We start from the raw sequence: 19,924 nt of genomic DNA on the forward strand, positions 1-19,924 counted from the left end.
TCAAGCTACCATTTTAGTAGTCTGTCAAGAAACTGTCTCACATGGGGTAGCCCTTGTAAATTTTTGGCTCGGTGCTTTTAATAGTTTCTTGCCACAGTACTGGAGCAGGAAAGCATCAGAATCTTTACTGAACTGTTCTCACGAAGACATGATGGCAGGCACAAAACAGCTATCCACATTCTAATCTTACAAATATACAAACTATGTTCAAAGCAAGTTGAGTTAAGAGCAGCAACACCAGATCTGATGAAGCCAAGCACGTACTAAGGCCTAACTGTCATTTGCAATGAGATGGAAAATGAAAGTGACATATCCCATGTCATTGCACGTCGTTAAATGAACAAAAACAAGCAGGAAAAAATACAATATTTCATGGGGAGGGTTCATTTGCCTTTAACAGTGTGCACTATTTCCAAAGAGTATCCAGTCTTTGCAAATAATGTATACTCTTTCAAAGAGAGCACACTCAACAACATAGCTCTCATGACAACAAAATGGCCAAAAAGAAATGAATAAAACAAACATTCCTGAAAACATCATGGGAGACAACATTTTTTTCTGGCTGTCCATACCTATCAGATATTCATGTTAAACAAGCAGTAATGGAGGTGGGGACCACAGGGAAAGTGAAGGGGGTTGTTGGGTTTTGAGGGTAGGGAAGGCCATGGGAAGGGGGCCCTGAAAGTTTTCATTTTGTGTCATCTCCCATGAAAACAAAAGAATGGAGAACCCCCAAACAAAATGAACATTTCCCTAAAGAATGCATGAAACAACACAAAATGAACTTTTTTCTGGCTGCCCATCCATATTCCAGTCCTAATTTAGTAGTGTTATCATGAGATAGATTCACATTCAGATCTAGTTCATTCATATTCATGGTGGATAATCTGAAACCCTGACTAGCTAGGAGGTATTCCAGGAAAAGTTTGAGAAGAACTGCTCTAACTGATGCTATTAAGTTTGGATATGTAATGCACTTCCAACACTCCTGAAATGGGCTCTTATGATGCATTCAAGTAAATTATAAAAGTGTAGTCTATATTAAATTATGTTTAAATTTATATGTCTTCAACCCCCCCACTCCCATCCATTACCCTTGCATGTATTAAGGATACTTGGAGGGACATTTTTGATTCTCAGGTTGGAGCAAACGTGAGCCCTTGGGCTGCTGACAAGGAGCGACAGCAGCAGGTAAAACCTACCAACCAACACTGGGCAAGCACACCGGCACCAGCAGGGACTGCAGGCACCGTCCAGTGAGCTGGAACACACGGACTGGAATCCCCCGGACTGGAGGACACAGGACTGGAACACTGGACTGGAACACACCGGACTGGAACACACTGGACTGGAGCACCCTGGACTGGTCCGTACAGCTTCACCTGCACTTAGCCACTGCCCCCCAAGGGTTGAGCCCCTGGGTTCGAGTGGCAGGCAGGACTTACTGGATGACACTGGATGACACAGGGACCAGGACTGGAAACAGAAGTACTCCTAAATCCTAAACTGACCTAAGTGCTCCCAAGCCCTAAACCAACAGAAGTTTTCCTCACAGTAAACTAACAAAAGGACTTCCTAAGCCCTATACTAACAGGAGTGCCCCAAGGCACTGACCTAACAGGAGTGCTTCTCACAGCACCAAAAGGAAAAGCAGGGGAGCCACAAGGAAGAACAGGGAAGCTAAACACATAAGCTAATAAAGGTGCTTCCTAAGCACCAAACTTCAGCAGACCTAACACAGGTGCTCTGAGCACCAAGCTACAGAAGCTCTACAACTCTAAACTAACAAGGGTGCTCCCACGTACCAAACAACCAGAAGAGCTCCTAGCACTAAAAGGGAAGACAGGGGAGCCACTAGGGAAAAAACAGGGAAGCTAAACACGTAAGCCAAAAGTGCTTCCAAAGCATCAAACACAAACAGCAAAGACTGCAATGCTCCTAACAGCACAAACACCAGAAGTACTTCTAACAGCCAGATCTGCAGTGTTCCTAACAACACCAAACCCTGAAGTACTTCTATCAGCAACAGAGCTTCCAAAGCCCTACACACAGCAATGCTTCCAAAGCACCAAGAGGGAAAAGCGGGGGAACCACAAGGGAAAAGGAAGAAAGCTAAACACACAGTCATCACTGCACACTGCACTAACACTAACCTGGACCTTAGCAAAAGCAAGCAGGGAAACTAGACACAAAGTCAGAAGTGCACACTGCACCACCCTACCTAAAGCAAATGTTGCAAAGGCCCTGAAGGGAAGAACACCACTTCCTTATCAAGGCCCTCCCTGATGATATCACACTCCCTAGACCCAGGCAGACAGCACACTGAAACCCAGAGATGCCCAACTCACACCAATGCAGCACCGTGAAGCACTTGAAGCCAGTACACCCAAAGAGAGGTAGAGCTAACTCAGTCCACACACACAGCTGTAGAAAAGTGAAACAATTAGAGTCATGCTGCTGAAAGCTGCCAGCATAGAGAGAGAGAGAGAGCTAGCTCAGAAAGGACATACAAAAGAAACAGAAGCCAGCTAAGAAGCTGACCCCCAAGAAAAAGGTAAGTTTGAGAGGGGTTCTGACCACAATCATAACATTGATATTTTATTTTATTTTTGTTACATTTGTACCCCGCACTTTCCCACTCATGGCAGGCTCAATGCGGCTTACATGGGGCAATGGAGGGTTAAGTGACTTGCCCAGAGTCACAAGGAGCTGCCTGTGACTGAGGTGGGATATAATGTCTAAGTCGGACTTTGGACATTATTATTATTTATTGCATTTGTATCCCACATTTTCCCACCTCTTTGCAGGCTCAATGTGGCCTACAATACATCGTGGATAGTGGAAATAAAAAGATAATATACATTTGGTATTACAGAATGATTTTGGGTTGCATGGTAATGGAATACATGATAGTAATATAACAGAAGGCATTATTAAACATTTCTGGATATATGTGGGGAGTTTCACATGTGTTGATCTTTGTGGTATATCTTGTCAAAGAGATGGGTCTTCAGTAGTTTGCGGAAGTTGGTCAGTTCATAGATCACTTTTAGGTTGCGTGGCAGCGCGTTCCAGAATTGCGTGCTCATATAGTAAAAGGTTGATGCGTGCATTAATTTGTATTTTAGACCTTTACAGTTGGGGAAATGAAGATTGAGGAATGTGCGAGATGAGTTTTTAGCATTCCTGGGTGGTAGGTCTATCAAGTCTGACATGTAAGCTGGGGCATCGCCATGGATGATTTTGTGAACTAGGGTACAACTTTGAACGTGATGCGTTCTTTGAGTGGGAGCCAGTGTAGCTTCTCTCGTAGGGGTTTTGCACTTTCATATTTTGATTTTCCAAATATGAGTCTGGCTGCCATGTTCTGGGCTGTTTGGAGTTTTTTGAGTATTTGCTCTTTGCAGCCAGCGTAGAGTGAGTTGCAGTAGTCTAGATGACTAAGTACTAATGATTGTACCAGATTACGAAAGATGGTCCTTGGGAAGAATGGTCTTACTCTTTTTAATTTCCACATTGAGTGGAACATCTTTTTGGTTGTGTTTTTTGCGTGATTCTCAAGTGTTAGGTGTCGATCAATGGTAACTCCAAGAATTTTTAGGGTATCTGATTTTGGTAGATTTAGTTTTGGTGTGTTGATGGTGGTAAATTTGTTCGTATTGTGTTGAGAGGTGAGTATTAGGCATTGGGTTTTTTCTGCATTAAGTTTCAACTGAAATGCATCTGCCCAGGAGTGCATGATATGTAGACTTTGGTTGATGTCGTTGGAAATTTCTTTTAGGTCTTGTTTGAATGGGAAGTAGATCATTACATCATCAGCGTATTTGTATGGGTTAAGGTTTTGGTTTGATAGTAGTTTGGCCAAGGGTATCATCATTAGGTTGAATATGGTCGGTGAGAGGGGGGATCCCTGTGGAACTCCACATTCAGGTGTCCATGTGGCAGATGTAATCGAATTTGATGTCACTTGATATGAGTGTGTGGTTAGGAATCCCTTAAACTAATTAAGAACGTTGCCTCCGATACCAAAGTATTCAAGGATAAGTACATAAGTACATAAGTAATGCCATACTGGGAAAACACCAAGGGTCCATCGAGCCCAGCATCCTGTCCATGACAGCAGCCAATCCAGGCCAAGGGCATCTGGCAAGCTTCCCAAACGTACAAACATTCTATACATGTTATTCCTGGAATGTGGATTTTTCCCAAGTCCATTTAGTAGCGGTTTATGGACTTGTCCTTTAGGAAACCGTCCAACCCCTTTTTAAACTCTGCTAAGCTAACCACCTTCACCGCTTTCTCCGGCAACGAATTCCAGAGTTTAATTATACGTTGGGTGAAGAAAGATTTTCTCCGATTTGTTCTAAATTTACTACACTGTAGTTTCATTGCATGCCCCCTAGTCCTAGTATTTTTGGAAAGCGTGAACAGATGCTTCACATCCACCTGTTCCACTCCACTCATTATTTTATATACCTCTATCATGTCTCCCCTCAGCCGTCTCTTCTCCAAGCTGAATAGCCCTAGCCTCCTTAATCTTTCTTCATAGGGAAGTCGTCCCATCCCCGCTATCATTTTAGTCGCCCTTCACTGCACCTTTTCCAATTCTACTATATCTTTCTTGAGATGCGGCGACCAGAATTGAACACAATACTCAAGGTGATCAACCATGTCGAAGGCACTTGACAAGTCGAATTGTGGAAGTAGTATGTTCTTGCTGGTTGCAATCATTTGTTTGAATTTAGTCATGAGCGTGACTAATACTGTTTCAGTACTGTGATTAGAACGAAATCCTGACTGGGAGTCGTGTAGTATTGAGAACTTGTTTAGATATTCTGTGAGTTGTTTGGTCACCATCCCTTCTGTTATTTTGGTTATTAAGGGAATGGATGCTACTGGTCTATAGTTGGTTAATTCACTCGCATTTTTCTTTGCATCTTTGGGTATGTGGGTGAGTAGAATATTTCCTTTCTCCTTTGGGAAGAATCCATTTTGTAGCATAAAATTCACGTGTATCATTAGGTCTGTTATAAATTGTTGAGGGGCCGATTTCATAAGGTTATTTGGGCATATATCTAGTTTGCAATGAGATTTGGCGAATCTTTTAAGCGTTTGGGAGACGAGATCTTCCAATAGTGTCTTGAATTCAGTCCAAATCCTATCTGCTGGGTATACTCCAGGGTTTGGGTCTAGGCAATTTAGGAGTGTAGGAGTGTAGGAGTGGGGCTGACAGGTATTTTAAGTTGCAGTTGTATTATTTTCTCTTTGAAGTACTTCGCAAGGTTGTCAGCTCCTGGTGTGTCTTTGCTATTGTTCGTGACAGGTGTGGTGTCTAGTAGTTTATTCACGAGTTGGAAGAGTTTGTGTGTGTCCTTGTAGTTTGGTCCAATTTCAGTTTTGTAGTATAGTCTTTTGGTTTGTCTTATGGTGTATTTATATTTTCTTCGGAGTTGTTTCCAAGCATTTAGTGTGGGATCATCTTTCTTTTTATTCCACGCACGTTGTAATTTCCTCACTTGTGTTTTGAGTTTTGAGTTTTTTTCAGTTCCTCATTGAACCATGGTATTGAGTTTTTTCTGTGCGAGGTTCTGGTTTGAGTTGGGGCAATGTTGTCTAATATTGTTCTGCATCTATCATCCCAATCTAGGAGGAATTGGGTTGTGTCTGCCTTTGTTGTCCATCCGTTATAGTAGATCTGTTGCCAGAATATTACCGGGTCTATTTTTCCTCTCGTGGTGTAGGTTGTTCGTTCTTGTTTTATAATTGTGGTTTTTGTTCGCCATTGGAGGGAGATGTATGCTTTGTAGTGGTCTGACTACAGTGTGGGTTTCCATTTTGTATCTGTTAGTATAAGGTTTAAGTCTGGATCGAATTTATAGGTGATAATGTCTAATGTGTGTCCTTTAGTGTGTGTTGGTTGTGCGTTTGGTACATGAAGATCCCATAGTTGTAGGAATTCTTTGCATTCTTGGCTGCTTGTTAAGGTAAGATCTTCCAGGTGCAGGTTAATATCACCTATTATGATAAGGTTTGAAGTAGAGACACATGTGTTCGAAATGAAGTCCATGAGGTGTGTTTGGGAGTCTTGCCAGTTGCCTGGCGGCCTGTAAAGTAGGATTGTGTTAAGGTGTTCCTGCAAGTTTGGGTGATTGATTCTTACCGAGGCAATTTCAAGTTGAGGTAGGATGGATTCAGCTGTGGTTGTGATAATGAACTCGGATTTGTATATTGTGGCTATTCCACCTCCTCTTTTCCCGTTTCTTGTCCAGTGGGTAATTTTGTATCCTGGTGGGCATAAATCTAAGATTATGGGATCTTTAAGGTCGTGGATCCAGATTTCAGTGATGAATAGGAGGTCAAGATTGTCTGTGGTGATCCAGTCTGTTATAATCTCTGTTTTGTTTACTGCTGACCTGGCGTTTACATATCCCAGTTGGATTGGATGGTGAGGTTCGATCCGGGCCATAGATGTGTTAATTTTTATTAGTTGCCTGTTTTGCACTAAACATTCCAAATCTGAATAGGAATATGGACATTTTTGAAACAGCCAAACATCTATCTTTTTTTTTTTAATGGCCACAGGCAAGATGTTTTCATGCTCTGTGCATTTTTCTTTTTGGGCCATGTTTGAAAAAAAAATAATAAAATCCAAGTGATTAATGGATGCACTGCAGACGAATTGCATAGATAAACATCTGCAAAATAGGTTTTGAAAATATCGATTTTGACATTTTGAGAAGAAAATTATCCAAATACTGCTTTATGACACTTTTTGGACATTTTTCTCTTTCAAAAATGAGCCCCATAGTGGTTTATTTTAGAGGTATTTCCACATGTAAATAGTGGCATTTACATGTGCAGAGTAGCAATTTTAGAAAACAACTATTTGTACCTCGAGATCTGCAACCACATATAATCGTTTTGGCATGGATAGAATGTAATGTGAGTGTATATTCCTAATTTTACAAGAGGAATACACATGGAGAACAATCTATAATTGGGCACCAAAAATATAGTGCCTGGATGAAATACGCTGAGCGCTAATTCTATAGTGGCATCAGTGCTAGCAGTTAATGCAGGCCTCACTCACTCCGCCATCTCCAACTGTCTTGCCCAGTTCTTCATGGCCTTCCTTACCAAAACCTCACATGATATTACCTTCCCCGATACTGCCCAAGCACTCCAGAACAAAATGACTTAGATCTACTATAGACCACTTTCCCTCAATCAAAGGCATCATTGACTGTACACATGTTACACTCAGACCCCTCCAGGCACACAAAGATACCTAAAGGAATAGAAAATGATATCACTCCATGAACATGCAGATCATGTGGGATGCCCAGGAGGAAATTGTGGATATGTATGCCTGCTATCCAGGCTTCGCCCATGATACCTACATCCTCCAGCATTCAAGAATCTACCACAGTTTTGACCTGGTAGTTGGATCCTAGGTAAGCAACACAAGGATTCCCAAACCCCATACCCCTTCCCCCTCCTAACCTTCAATATATTCCTTCCCTCTAGTTGTCCCTAGAACCTACAATCATTACTCCACCTTCTCAAAGTCACCATACCAGCTAATACACACCCATGTCTGTGATTCTGCTACCCCCCCCCCCCCCACAGAGTGCAGTGGTGATGTAGATGGGCAATCTTCCCCATACTGTGACCCATAATGCTATTTCTGTGACCTCTTTTGTATTCTCAAGTCCAGGTAACTGTAGTTAATCTCCTTTGGTCAATTCACCTACAAACTGTTCCACTAATCCCTGGAGGGACAGTGGCTGAGCATAGCTGTAAGGCATCTGGAACTGGAGCCCTTTCTGACCTGAATCAAGAGCCTAGATATTGCCCTGCCAGGTCCTGGGGGCAGGCCAGTCCCTCAGTTGGTGAAGAGATGGCACAGGAATCTGTCTGAGAGACAAGTGCATGCATTGGCAACATTCGCTGCATATGAATTTCAGACAGTTGTCTTGGCCATCTCCTCACCAACTGAGGGGCCAGCCTGCCCCCAGGACCTGGCAGGGAAATATCTGGTCTCATTACTCAGCTCGTGAAAGGACCCACTTCCAGATGCCCTACAGCCATGATTCGGGATAAGGCAGTGGAAAGGGAGACTGCAGTCCTGTGCCCCACCCCCTTCCCTCAGGGAACTAGGTAGCAACTTCTATAGACCTTACACCTGTGTCCAGTGCTGTGGTGGGCAACCTTAGTTCAACTCTTATCGCAGACTGTGGCAGGCTCTAAGACGTTTGTTGTCACCTAATTTTTGTCTACTGGAGGCCCAGCAAGATGATTTAGGGTGTGGTCTGGAATCCCGGGGGGGGGGGGGGGCAGGTTTGAGTCCCACAAGGCCTTTTTCTGCTGCAGGGTCCATTAGATCCCTCTGCGTTAGCACAGTCCTTTGGTAGAGCAGTTGTCATTCAGGGGACGCTGCTCTGATTGTGGACACTGAGGATCCTTTGGATACTTCTCTCCTCATCCTTTCCCAGGGCTTGGTTAGTAATGTTGGTACCACAGCACCTATGAGCCTTGCATATCAGGAAATCAACAAATTTTTTACAGAATGGCGACAGACTTTTGTATGGAAACAACTGTAAACATTGTATTTGTAACAGCAAAACACTAAAACTCTATACAGCGGTGCTGGTCTGTTCACCCCATTGAGGCTGTTACCGGTTCCCATGGAGCATCCTGAGCTCTGCCCCAACTGCCCCATTATTTGTCTTTGGGCCTATCTCCTGCTGCATATCTCTGTGCATGGCTCAGACTTGCAGCAGGAACTGGACTAGAATGTCAGTTTGGTGCCACCAGCAGGCATGGCAACCATTTCAGAGCAACCCTCAGCTGCTGTACCCTCCAGTGTAGTTGCCGGGGGGGGGGGGGGGGAGGCTGTTCCAGCTCTCCGTTTCTCCCTCCAGGGGTTCTCTCCTCTGCATTTGGGATGTGTCAGGGTATGCACCTGTTGTGGGGTGAGTGGCACCTCCCAGGGCCCAGGGTCCATTTCCACTTCTTCCCATGCTCTGTCAGGGGTGGGCTAATCCTGGGTGGACAGATCCAGGGTGGACTGATCCTAGGTGGCCTGAACCGGGGCTGGCTGGTTCTGGGCATGCTGTTCAGTAGCTGAAGGGTGCTCTGTGTGTGTAAAAGGTTTGCAATTGAGATCAACACATTCTACATGGCTTGCATAGTGGTGCACCTGGCTATCAGGAGGCAGGGACAGGGACAACTGCTGTTAGCTGGTGGACATGTTTAAGGTATTGCAGGAGTAGTGCTGTGATCCTGGGGTGCAATGCTTCATACTCACCTCATCAGGGTGCCTCTAATGGACCTCCATGCCCTCATAGAGACATGGTTGGGGGGGAAGGTAGTAGTGGTGCTTAAAATTTTCTCTCCTGTACCTGAGTCACAGGAGGACCAGGGGCTGTGGTTCTGGCACTCTGAAATTTGGCTCCTTGTGCAGAGGCATGATTATGTACACTGATGAACGTTCCTCCACATGTAGAACTATATATGCATATTTTGCATGTGGAGGGAATGTCCTGCCATTGCCGTGGACTTTATCTCAATGGAGGGACCAGTACCACCATTGAATGTTTTGCATAGTGTATTTCCAATTGGTGTCTATGAAGTTTGCAGTGCATCCTCTTTCTAAACATTTTTTTCTGATTTTCAAATATCGGAAAACATTTAGTTTTTTCTTTCAATATGAAATTGGGTTTTTAGACATTTTCTGATAAACGTTTATTTTGCCATTTGAACATCATATCAAAAATGCCTCTCTAAGTCTATACAGAATCAATATTTACCTATTTAATTTAAGGAGGGTGAGGGAGGTTTTGGTGTGGGATCTGAATTTGTCCATAGAACAGTGATATTCAGCAGCTTTATAAGTGAAAAACATAAATAGCAGTCCTAACTTTCCATGGATAACATCTGTACAAATTTTAGGTCAGCATATTCTATAGTCTAACTTATATGGATAAACTGGCCATAATATGCATAAAACTATCTGTGTAATGTATACATATATCTCTGTCACTGCCCCTTCAGCTGAATATTGCTCTCTACATATTTGTTTTCTTTTCTTTATGGATCTTTCAAATTATTATTATTATTATCATCATCATCATAGACAAACGTCCTGTCACGGCCACGGCGCCTCCTGGCCTTTGGGGGTGTCCGGGTCAGGTCCTGCTGCCTTTCCCCAGCCCTGGACTACGTCTTAGTCATAGCAGGCCAACCACATTGCTTCTCCCAGTGCACTGGGGCACCCCCACATGTGTAGGTCTCTACCATATGGAAGACTTTGCTGTCGGCTGGCACTGGCTCCCTTAGGTGCATGCACATGCACAGAAGACCAACTTTTAAAGGGCCAGCAGAGGGAAAACCTGGAAGCCTGCTGAAAGCATCACTTCCTGTCTTAGGAAGTTCCTGATGCCCAACCAGTGCCTTTGCAGCAGGTCCCCTTGCTTTGCCTGTTGTGAGTTGCAGCCTGTCTCCAGGTCCAGTTTCATCTCTTGAGTTCCAGTACATCTCTTGAGTTCCAGTCCATCTCTCCAGTTCCTGTACATCTCTCCAGCCCATCTGTCCTTGCCACAGCCCTTGTCTTCGACCTCAGCTTGTCTCCTCAACTCCTCTGATTGCCGCCAGCCCAGATCCTCAAGATTGCTTTGACTTTCTCAAACCACATCAGTACCTTTGTTGGTATTCAGACCAGCTTGTCTGCTGAGGTCTTGGTTACAGTTGTACTCTTCTGGTGAACTTTTGGACTTGGCCATCCCAGCCCCTACCTAGGCATGACTCGCCTGCTGCCAGTCGGGTCCTACCAATTCTCTGGATTGGTTAGGCAGCGTCATCAACTTGGTTGTAGCCCAAGGGCTCACCCTCCTTGGTCCATGACACCTCCTTTCTTACAGCATGCTGTATTTCATCACAAGTAAATTAAGCTGAAATATACAGTTACATAGTATAGAAGATTTTGTTTATTTCCAGTGGATCTGTCTTCTGTGCTTTGCAAATGTAACACTTTTACTTTGGAAACTGGATTTCTCACCTTCACTGGTTTGCCTTTTGCAGCCCAAGAAGCAGCAATGAAAGTGGCAAAAGACCCTAAGGCACTGTGAGTGGCAGTTTTAATTCACACTAATTAAATACAAACATCATTGCGGTTCTAAGAGAGCAACCAATCAGAACACAATTTCTAAACTAAGCTGGAGTGTCATTTCATGCCTCCACTCTATTCCACATTCCGTAAAACCTTCAATTTATATAAAATGCTCTTGATTATTAAGCATGGGCAAACTGCAAATAAAGAGTTTGCTTGCAAACATAGAATTAATCTATAATAGGTTTGCATTGCTGAGTCTAAGTAAATTAGAATACTACTTTACTGTCATTCTAAATGACTTTGTAAATATAAAACAGGACAATTATTTTTGGTTATTCATAATGCCCAAATATATAATGGTTTAGATCCTTACATGAGATACAGAGATTAAGCAAGGGCAAATGCATTTTTGGACTCTAACAGGGCCATCTGTACAAGGAAATTTGACAGTCCAACTCATGCATTCTGTGCTGGAATTCAACCATTATAGAGGGATTAGTACCACTATAATGAAAAGTGTCCTGGGATCTTTAATGGGCACAGAGGATAAGCCAAATCTGTTGCTTTAATTCGTACATTTTGTTGCTGCAGCTGAACCCTGCTTGTCAACAAATGTCAGCAATATTCACATTCCTATTCTAGAAATCCTCACACTTTCCCTTTAAGTAACCATTACGAAGACATGCCGCTGACATCAGGCGCAAATGTACATAGAAATCTCAAGTTTAAAAAATCAGGCAGACTATAAAAAGGGCTATTTTTGTCATCTGAGGGAGATGTTAATAGCTTACTTGTGCATTAGTTATGAGTTTTTTCACAGTTGTGTAATAAAGATAATCATCCTTCATGGAATAAAATAACCTATGTATCATTTCACTGCTGTGTAAATCGCAGCTGCTTCAGAGTTAATTATGTGGAGGATTAATTTCACATTTAATGTACTACGTCTATAAATATTTTATGTAACACATCATTTGTGAATAAACGTGCATAGACCTCATACTTTTTTCCTGATCAGAGATGAATTTTAGACCTGCCCATTATAAATTAGCAGTCTGGTCACGATTTTTTACAGTTGCACAGAAAGTCAATCTGCTGATACAATCCTAGGAAATGGAGAGCTGAAAAGAGAAATGAATGTGACTGCTTTGTCTTATAATAGCTGAAGGTTTGTTTTTGAGTGTACTGGAATGAACAGTGCAACACTACCACACATATCACTTACACTTGCAAATATATTTATGAACAAAACCTAGGGTTGGTTCGGTTGCTTGCAACTGGAGAATGGAACTTCAATATGCTGAATGGTGTGTTGCCACAGCAACTTGTAACTTAGCATGCAGTAGGCATGGAGTAACCCCTGCTTGGCATGCAGTTGTATTATGTCATCTGATAAAGACTGGTTATGTATAAATGGAGAGTCTATTAGAAGGCTAGCTCTTTTTAACCATGTTGAGGGGTTACCATTATATCAACTAGCACAAAGTGGAAATTGGTGCATATTAAGTAACAAAATAATGATCCAAATGTCATTTAAAACAAAGGGGAACAATTGGAATTCTTTCTAACCCTTCTGCATGTAAATGCGTGTGGGGGAGGGGGAGAGGGAGATTGGTGTGTGTGTCTAAATATGCATGTTTTGTAGTGGTATGTGTGTGTGTGTGTGTGTGTGTGTGTGTGTGTGTGTACGTTTATGCACGTGTGTGATTTCTATAAGTCTGTGATCAGGAAAGGAGAGGAGGGGGAAGGCAGTTTGAAAGGCACAATTCCTTTATGTTACAGTGAATTAGTGTATGTATACTGCAGATATTGGAACTGCTTCTCCCATAGAAAGGTATTGGAGCATTTTTGGAGGGGGTTTATTAATTTTCATTGCAGAAACTTTATTTCTTCAGTATAGAAACTGTCTCCAGATCACTTCCACCCTTCTTGTAACTAGAGTTGCCTTTTATTCCTCACCCTCACTGTCTTTTCTTTGTTGGATCCTATCAACAGTCTCTGTTGCTAGTTACAATGGAAGCAGGTAGGGCAGGCTCACTCACACAGGAGGGCATGGGAGACGAGAGAACTGCAGATAGAGGTTTATGAACTCAGAAAAATGTCCAGACATACAACCACCTATCATTCACCTTCTGGACATTAATATAAAATTCTGCTGATTTCTGAACAGTCAGACAGCTGACAATCCTATCCTCCTGACCACATCTTACGCCCCCCCCCTTTTCCCCACCACCACTACCACCACCATTAAACATGTGGACATACAGTAAGCCACTGGCAAACTTTGCATATACTTTAACCTGGCCCTGCTCATGGCAACAGATGATACTTTGAAATATGCATAGTCTCGCTTGCCTCTAGGCGAGTCTCCCACTCTCAAGTTATTCCCCAGTGATTTCTAGAACACTAGGGCCACACTCTCAGGGGTCGCACAGTTCCTGTAAAGCATCCACAGACCCAACCCACAAACCACCAGGATTCTTAGTCAGTCCTGGACAACAGAATCAATAAATTAGTAGGTTTATTTGTCACAGTAGAACAGTGAACACTTGAAAACCTAGGTGAAAAAGTACAGCAAGCAATAACAGGTAACTGAATAAAGATCAATATTAAAACTTGTTACTACCTGGGGTGTTTCAGGAAATTAACTGCTCACAAGTCTTGAACAGGATCTCAGGACATAGATATTTCTCCTCTGTACCCCAAACTGAGGCTGGGGAAAATCTAGTACCTCCTGGCTAAATTTGAACTCTAGGACCAATCAGAGCTCAGGACACCAGCTTTGAAAGTATTTGGCCAATCCTACTGCACATTGCCTTTCACTAAGCTTAGTCTAGAAAAAAGCCTTTTTCTGCAACAGCTTTAAAACATAAAGTAAATGCCATCTGCTGGCAAATTAGGAGAAATGCATTTCATAAAATAATTAATACAGTTCATTGGCTTAAAAACCTATTGTTTCATCACAGTAACCAATAAGAAAACCTGTCTAATTCTTGAAGTAGTTTTCACAATATCATGAACAACAAAGAAAATGAAATACAGGGATAGGGAAATATTAACAGCCCTTGGACCCGATATTCAGCCAGCGGTGGACAGCACTTTTGCTATCCTTCATTGGCATTAAATCCAGATATTCAATGCCAGGCTGTTTCTGGCAACCAGCATTGAATATCGGGGGAGGGAGGGAACAGAACTGTTCAGAAGGGCATACCCCACTGACCCAACATAAAAAACCTGGACATCTGCGACACAACTTAACCAAAGATCATAATGGACTTATCCTAACTCTTCCTTTCCCTCTCTAACTTCTCCCCAATTGTCTTTACCATACATGTATTTCACTCTACCATAATATCACCTTGATACTAATCGCAACTTGTATTTGTTCATACCTAAATCGGTTAACGCTAATTACGGTACCATGTAAGTCACATTGAGCCTGCAAAAAAGTGGGAAAATGTGGGATTCAAATGCAACAAATAATAATAATAATAAAAAGTTAACCAGTTAAGCCGATATTCAGCGCTAACCCGTTAATTTTATAGTGGTTAAAGATAGCCTGCTATGTATTATATCTATTAGGTCTATTTATGCTGAATATCTGTGCCTAACTGACTGTCATGCAATATAGCCGGTTACCATCTAACCGCTAACCGTGGATATTTAGCAAGAGGTAACTGATATACTATTTAACTGGTCAGCAGCCATGTCTGGCCAGTTAAATAGTTTTGAATATTGGTGGGCTTGTGTTTGTATCTGTGAAGTCTGCTGGGCATGTGTTGTGTCGGTGTGGAAGGTAGCTGGGGTTGGGGGACATTGTGAGGCAGCAAATTTGAGGGAAGGGTAGTATGGACCTCATAAGGGGTAGTTAAGTAATTTAGGAGGTGGGGCATTTGCAGTGGGGTAGATTTTAGGGTTGTGGTAGTTTAAGAGCTGTTGTTATCAGTTAGGAATAGGATAGATTTTGGTATGGGACAGTTTATAAGGTGATGGGGCAGTTACAGGTTAGTTTTTTTTTTGAGTGGGTAATTTTACAGTAGGTAGTTTAAGGGAATGGAGCAGTTCAGAATGGTGTTGCAGTTGTAGGGTTTTGTGTAAGTTTCAGGAGATAGTTTTTGGGTGTGGAGCCCTTGCAATAGGTATTTTTTTTTCTTTGTGAAAAGGGCAGTTTGCACAGTAGTGGGAAAATGTCAGGGGTTAGTTTTTGGAGAATGGGTAGTTTGTGGTGTGGCAAATATGAGGGATATTGCTTTGGCTATAGAGGTAGTTTGGTGTGTGTGGAAAAGTTGTGAGAGGATAAGTTTTCAGGGAAAGGGCAGTGGGGGTTTCGAAGAGTAGGGAATTCTACCTTTTCAACTGTCTTGCCCTCTTCTGTACCTGCTACGTTTCAATCTAAGTTTCTGTGGTACAGAAGCAAGAATTCTTTTTCCCCTAGAAATGCATTAAGTAATTTATTTTGGGGGGGGGGGGGTGGTCATTTCTCTGAAACCCCTGACCCAGTTTGACTCATTTTCAAACTCTGCCCCCCCCCCCTCCGACATTCAGCCAGTGGCAGGCAGCACTTTTTCTGTCTGCTGCCAACCTTAAACCCAGATATTCAATGCTGCCGTGTTCCCGGCAACCAGCATCAAATATCCAGGGTTTTCTAACCACTAAAAAGTTAACTTTTTAGTGACTAATGATAAGACCGCATAAATATCTGTCCTATTTGACCACTAAACTTATTTGGTTAGGTGCTGAATATTGGCACCTAATCGGGTAAGCTGGTTATGCGCTAGGCGCTAACTGGTAATATTCAGCAGAGATAACCAGTTATCTCCCACTGAACATTAGCAGTTAGGCGCTGATATGCTATTTAACCGGTCAGCGACCATGCCTGGCTGGCTAAATAGGTCTGAATATCAGGGTGTTTATTTTTTTACTGATTTTTTTTTCCAATTTAGATATCCTATCAAAAATGCCCCTCTACATGTAGCAACTAGTGACTAATAAATAGGTCTATTATTCCTCCATAATAGGGTGACATCAAATGGATTAAAAAAATGTTTTGAGTTGTAGAAAACATCATTTAACCTTTTCTAATTCTGCCGACCAGATGGTGTCAAAGAACTGATGAGTTAATGGTCTATTTCAATAATAATGGCACGTCAGGTATTGATGTTTGTCATAATATCTAACCAAGGGGCATGGATATCAATATGGGCTACTTTAAAAACATTTTATTTCACCACTACTCATGTTGTTTTAGCATAAATCCCATTTTGTGCAATGAGACCTAGTTACCAATACCTAGGGTTAATAGTAAAATAATATGTCTTAACGGTAGCCCAACTTGATAACTTCCCCCTAAGTGATACAATTTCTTTACAACAGATAATATTGACATTCTGGTAGATGGAGTAAATTATGAGACAATTTTCTCCCTACTCAACTGACTGTACTTCAATCACTGTTGAAAAAGTTCTCTACTTCTTATTGTGAAATGGAAATCTGCCATTCCACCTGTCTATTTTTTTCCCTCTGGTTTAATACTTGGATAGAGAAAGTCTTTAAGTCAGTTCACTTCTCTTCATTTTTGGGAGATATTTTGCTCCTATTCTTAAAAATCCTACAGGGAGTGAATTTGAATTACCAAATTATTGACCTATTGCCAATATCCCTACGCTTTCGGAAGTGCAGGAGGCTGTGGTAGCCAATCAATTAATGGATGTCTTAGAACTTCATAACCTCTTACATCGAGCACAGTCACTACTGAAACACTTTTAGGAACACTGATTAATAAAATGCAAAATCTTTTATATATGAAGGCTGCCAAGCTATAATCTTGCAATTTGACCTTTCTGCTGCTTTCAATATAGTTAATCACACCTTTCTTTGAGTACCATTGGCATCTCAGGAAAAATACTGGATTGGGTTTGTTTATTTTTTTTTTTTTATCACGAAGAACTTAGAGTGAAATTGCCAGATGCATTATAAGAAACTTGTTCAATAAATGATGCAGTTCTGCAAGGTTCCCTTCCAGAATCCTTTTCAATATCTTGATGAGCTTCTTTGTAAAAGTACTAACTCACTTATAAGTTAGTTTTTACACTTAGGTGGATGATATTACTTTGTTTATTCTGGCTCTCACTAACAATAATGCTGAAACAACTACTGTCCAAGATTTATATTACCACAGTGGAAAAAAGGGCCATAGATCATGTCTTGAAGTTGAGTATTGTTAAAACAAAAGGGGTCCTTTTATTAAGCTTCACTAGTAAATGGGCTTGGCACACCTATATGTGGGTCATTCCCATGCGCTGAGCCCATTTCTAGCCTGGCCATTAAAAAGCCAATTTTTTTTTTATTTGGTTCATTTATGGCCATACACTAATATTACCGTTAGCACATTGACATTTTAAAAAAAATAATATGGAAACCCTTAACATCTCCTATTTAGGAGATGGGAAGGGCTCTTAGTTAACCCTGTATTAACCAGTAAGGGCCAAATTCTATAAATTACACCTGAAAAATTGGCGCCGATTGAAGACACGTTTAGTGTGATTCCATAAAGAGCGTGCACAACTTAATTGAACAAGCTAGTCAGCACCAATAATTGGGAGCACTAATTGGCAATAATTAGGGTTTAGTCACATATCTGATTCTATAACATTGCGCCTAAATATTATCACGCATAACAATTTGGGTGCGTGGTTATGGGTGTTCCTGTGGGCATTCCCAAATTTCATGCGTGTTGATACAGAATCATGTATAAAGTCACACAGAATTTGGAAAGGAACGACATCTTAAGATAGGAGACAGGAGAGGTGTAGATTGGAAGGCAGAGAAATAGAGAGGGTTTGAGGCCAAGTAGGAGGCCATAGTGAAAACAATTATTTGGGTAGGATGGCTGTCTTGAACTGCTGGCTGCACCCAGTGGTTGGAGCAGCAGTTCAGAAACTTGGTCCTGGAGGCACCCCAGCCAGTCAGGTTTTCGGTATATCCTCAATGAATATTCATAAGTGAGGTTTACATGTAGTGGAGGCAGTGCATACAGATCTCTCTCATGAATATTCATTGTGGATATCCTGAAAACCTGACTGGCTGGGATGCCTCCAGGACCAGGTTTGGGAATTACTGGGTTGCAGTGATATTGTGTTTAGAGCAGTGTTTACCAAAGTCCAGTCCTGTAGTACATAGTAACAAAGTAACATAGTAAATGACGGCAGAAAAAGACCTGCACGGTCCATCCAGTCTGCCCAACAAGATAAACTCATATGTGCTACGTTTTGTGTATACCCTACCTTGATTTGTGCAGTACCCTTGCCAGTTAGGTTTTCAGCATATCCACAATGAATATGCATGAAATAGATTTGCAGTGTATGCAAATCCAGTTCATGCATATTCATTGTGGACATCCTGAAAACCTAACTTGCAGGGGGTACTCCAGGACTGGACTCTCCAACCACTGGTGCAACCAGCAATTCAAGACAGCCATCCTACCCAAATAATTGTTTTCACTATGGCCTCCTACTTGGCTTCAAACCCTCTCCATTTCTCTGTCTTCCATTCTACAGCTCTCCTATCTTAAGATGTACTTCCTTTCCGAATTTCTTTATATTGATTCAGCTCTCCTATCTTAAGATGTAGCTCCTTTCTGAATTTCTTTATGCTGATTGGTTGATTATTGTACACCACTTTGACGGTTTTTTAATGAAAAGTGGTGTATTAAACCCAATTAACCATAAACTATCTAGTAGACGATGAAGTGGTGGCTGTGCTCTTGGCACAAGGGACATTTTAAGGAAGTCAGGCATAGCAAGCAAGGATTAGAGATGGTTTCGATACTATAATTGTCTGTGTTTAAAATTGTTTCATAAAATGGTTATTTTTGATGTTTAGTCTGTGGATTACATTCACACCTGTACCTAGAATATAACTTCTAGTTGAACAGTAGCCCTTCAGGCAGTATAAAGAAGCTTAATATTTTGGGCAACGGCTTTACAAAATAATCTATATTTAATAATAAAAATGCATGTGAAGTACTTCTCGTACTTTATTACATTTTATATTTTCTGTATGTACTTAGGAACCTTCCTTGTACTGCAAGCAGGACAGATTGGTACACTCCACCAGTGTCACAGTCTGTTTCAGATATATTTCTGAATGGCAACTGGAGCATGCAGAATCCTTCTCCATCCTGTCAATGCAGCACACCAAAAAGGCCGATTATGTTGCCAGACTGCCCCGCTGGAGCTGGAGGATTTCCCCCTTTAGAGGTATGCGAGTCATGAACAATGATAGCTTTAAAAATTAGATTGGTAAATACAATTTGTTGAATTTAAATGCCTGTTCTTAAAAAAAATGATAACTGTATTAGCTTTTATCAACTTTTTGAATGCTTCAGCTGTACATTTACATTGTAAATATTTGTATCTGAAGTGGCTCAAATATTTGAAATGGCTAAATGTGGAGACAGCTGAAGTTCCAAATGAGATTGTCTAAGTCATTTGGATCAATGTAACAACCTAAGAGGTCCTTTTACTAAGGTGTGCTGAGAAATGGGCTGCGCTAGTGTAGGCGCGTGTTTTGAGCGCACACAGATCCATTTTTCAGCGCGCCTGTAAAAAAAGGGCCTTTTTTATTTTTGGATATGCAGCACAATAAAAATTGGTGCACATGCATTTGGGGTCTGAGACCTTATCGCCATCCATAGACTTAACGGTAAGGTCTCACGCGGTAACCGTGCGGTAATTGTCTATATGCATAGAATGACAATTACTGCCTGGTTTCCGCCGCATGCAGGAAAATAAAAAATTATTTTCCAGCACG

At 41.7% G+C, this 19,924-nt stretch overlaps 1 protein-coding gene across 1 annotated transcript in view; it reads left to right on the forward strand.

Moving 5' to 3' along the window:
• Positions 1-19,924, forward strand: part of LOC115462091 (phospholipid-transporting ATPase ABCA1-like) — a 451,679-nt gene that overhangs the window by 227,082 nt on the left and 204,673 nt on the right. The window contains 1 exon segment of the mRNA XM_030192130.1: positions 19,182-19,371. Within this exon segment, the coding sequence (XP_030047990.1) occupies positions 19,182-19,371 (190 nt within the window).

The sequence above is a fragment of the Microcaecilia unicolor genome, chromosome 2, assembly GCF_901765095.1.
Source record: "Microcaecilia unicolor chromosome 2, aMicUni1.1, whole genome shotgun sequence".
In the NCBI taxonomy this organism is placed as follows: Eukaryota; Metazoa; Chordata; class Amphibia; order Gymnophiona; family Siphonopidae; genus Microcaecilia; species Microcaecilia unicolor.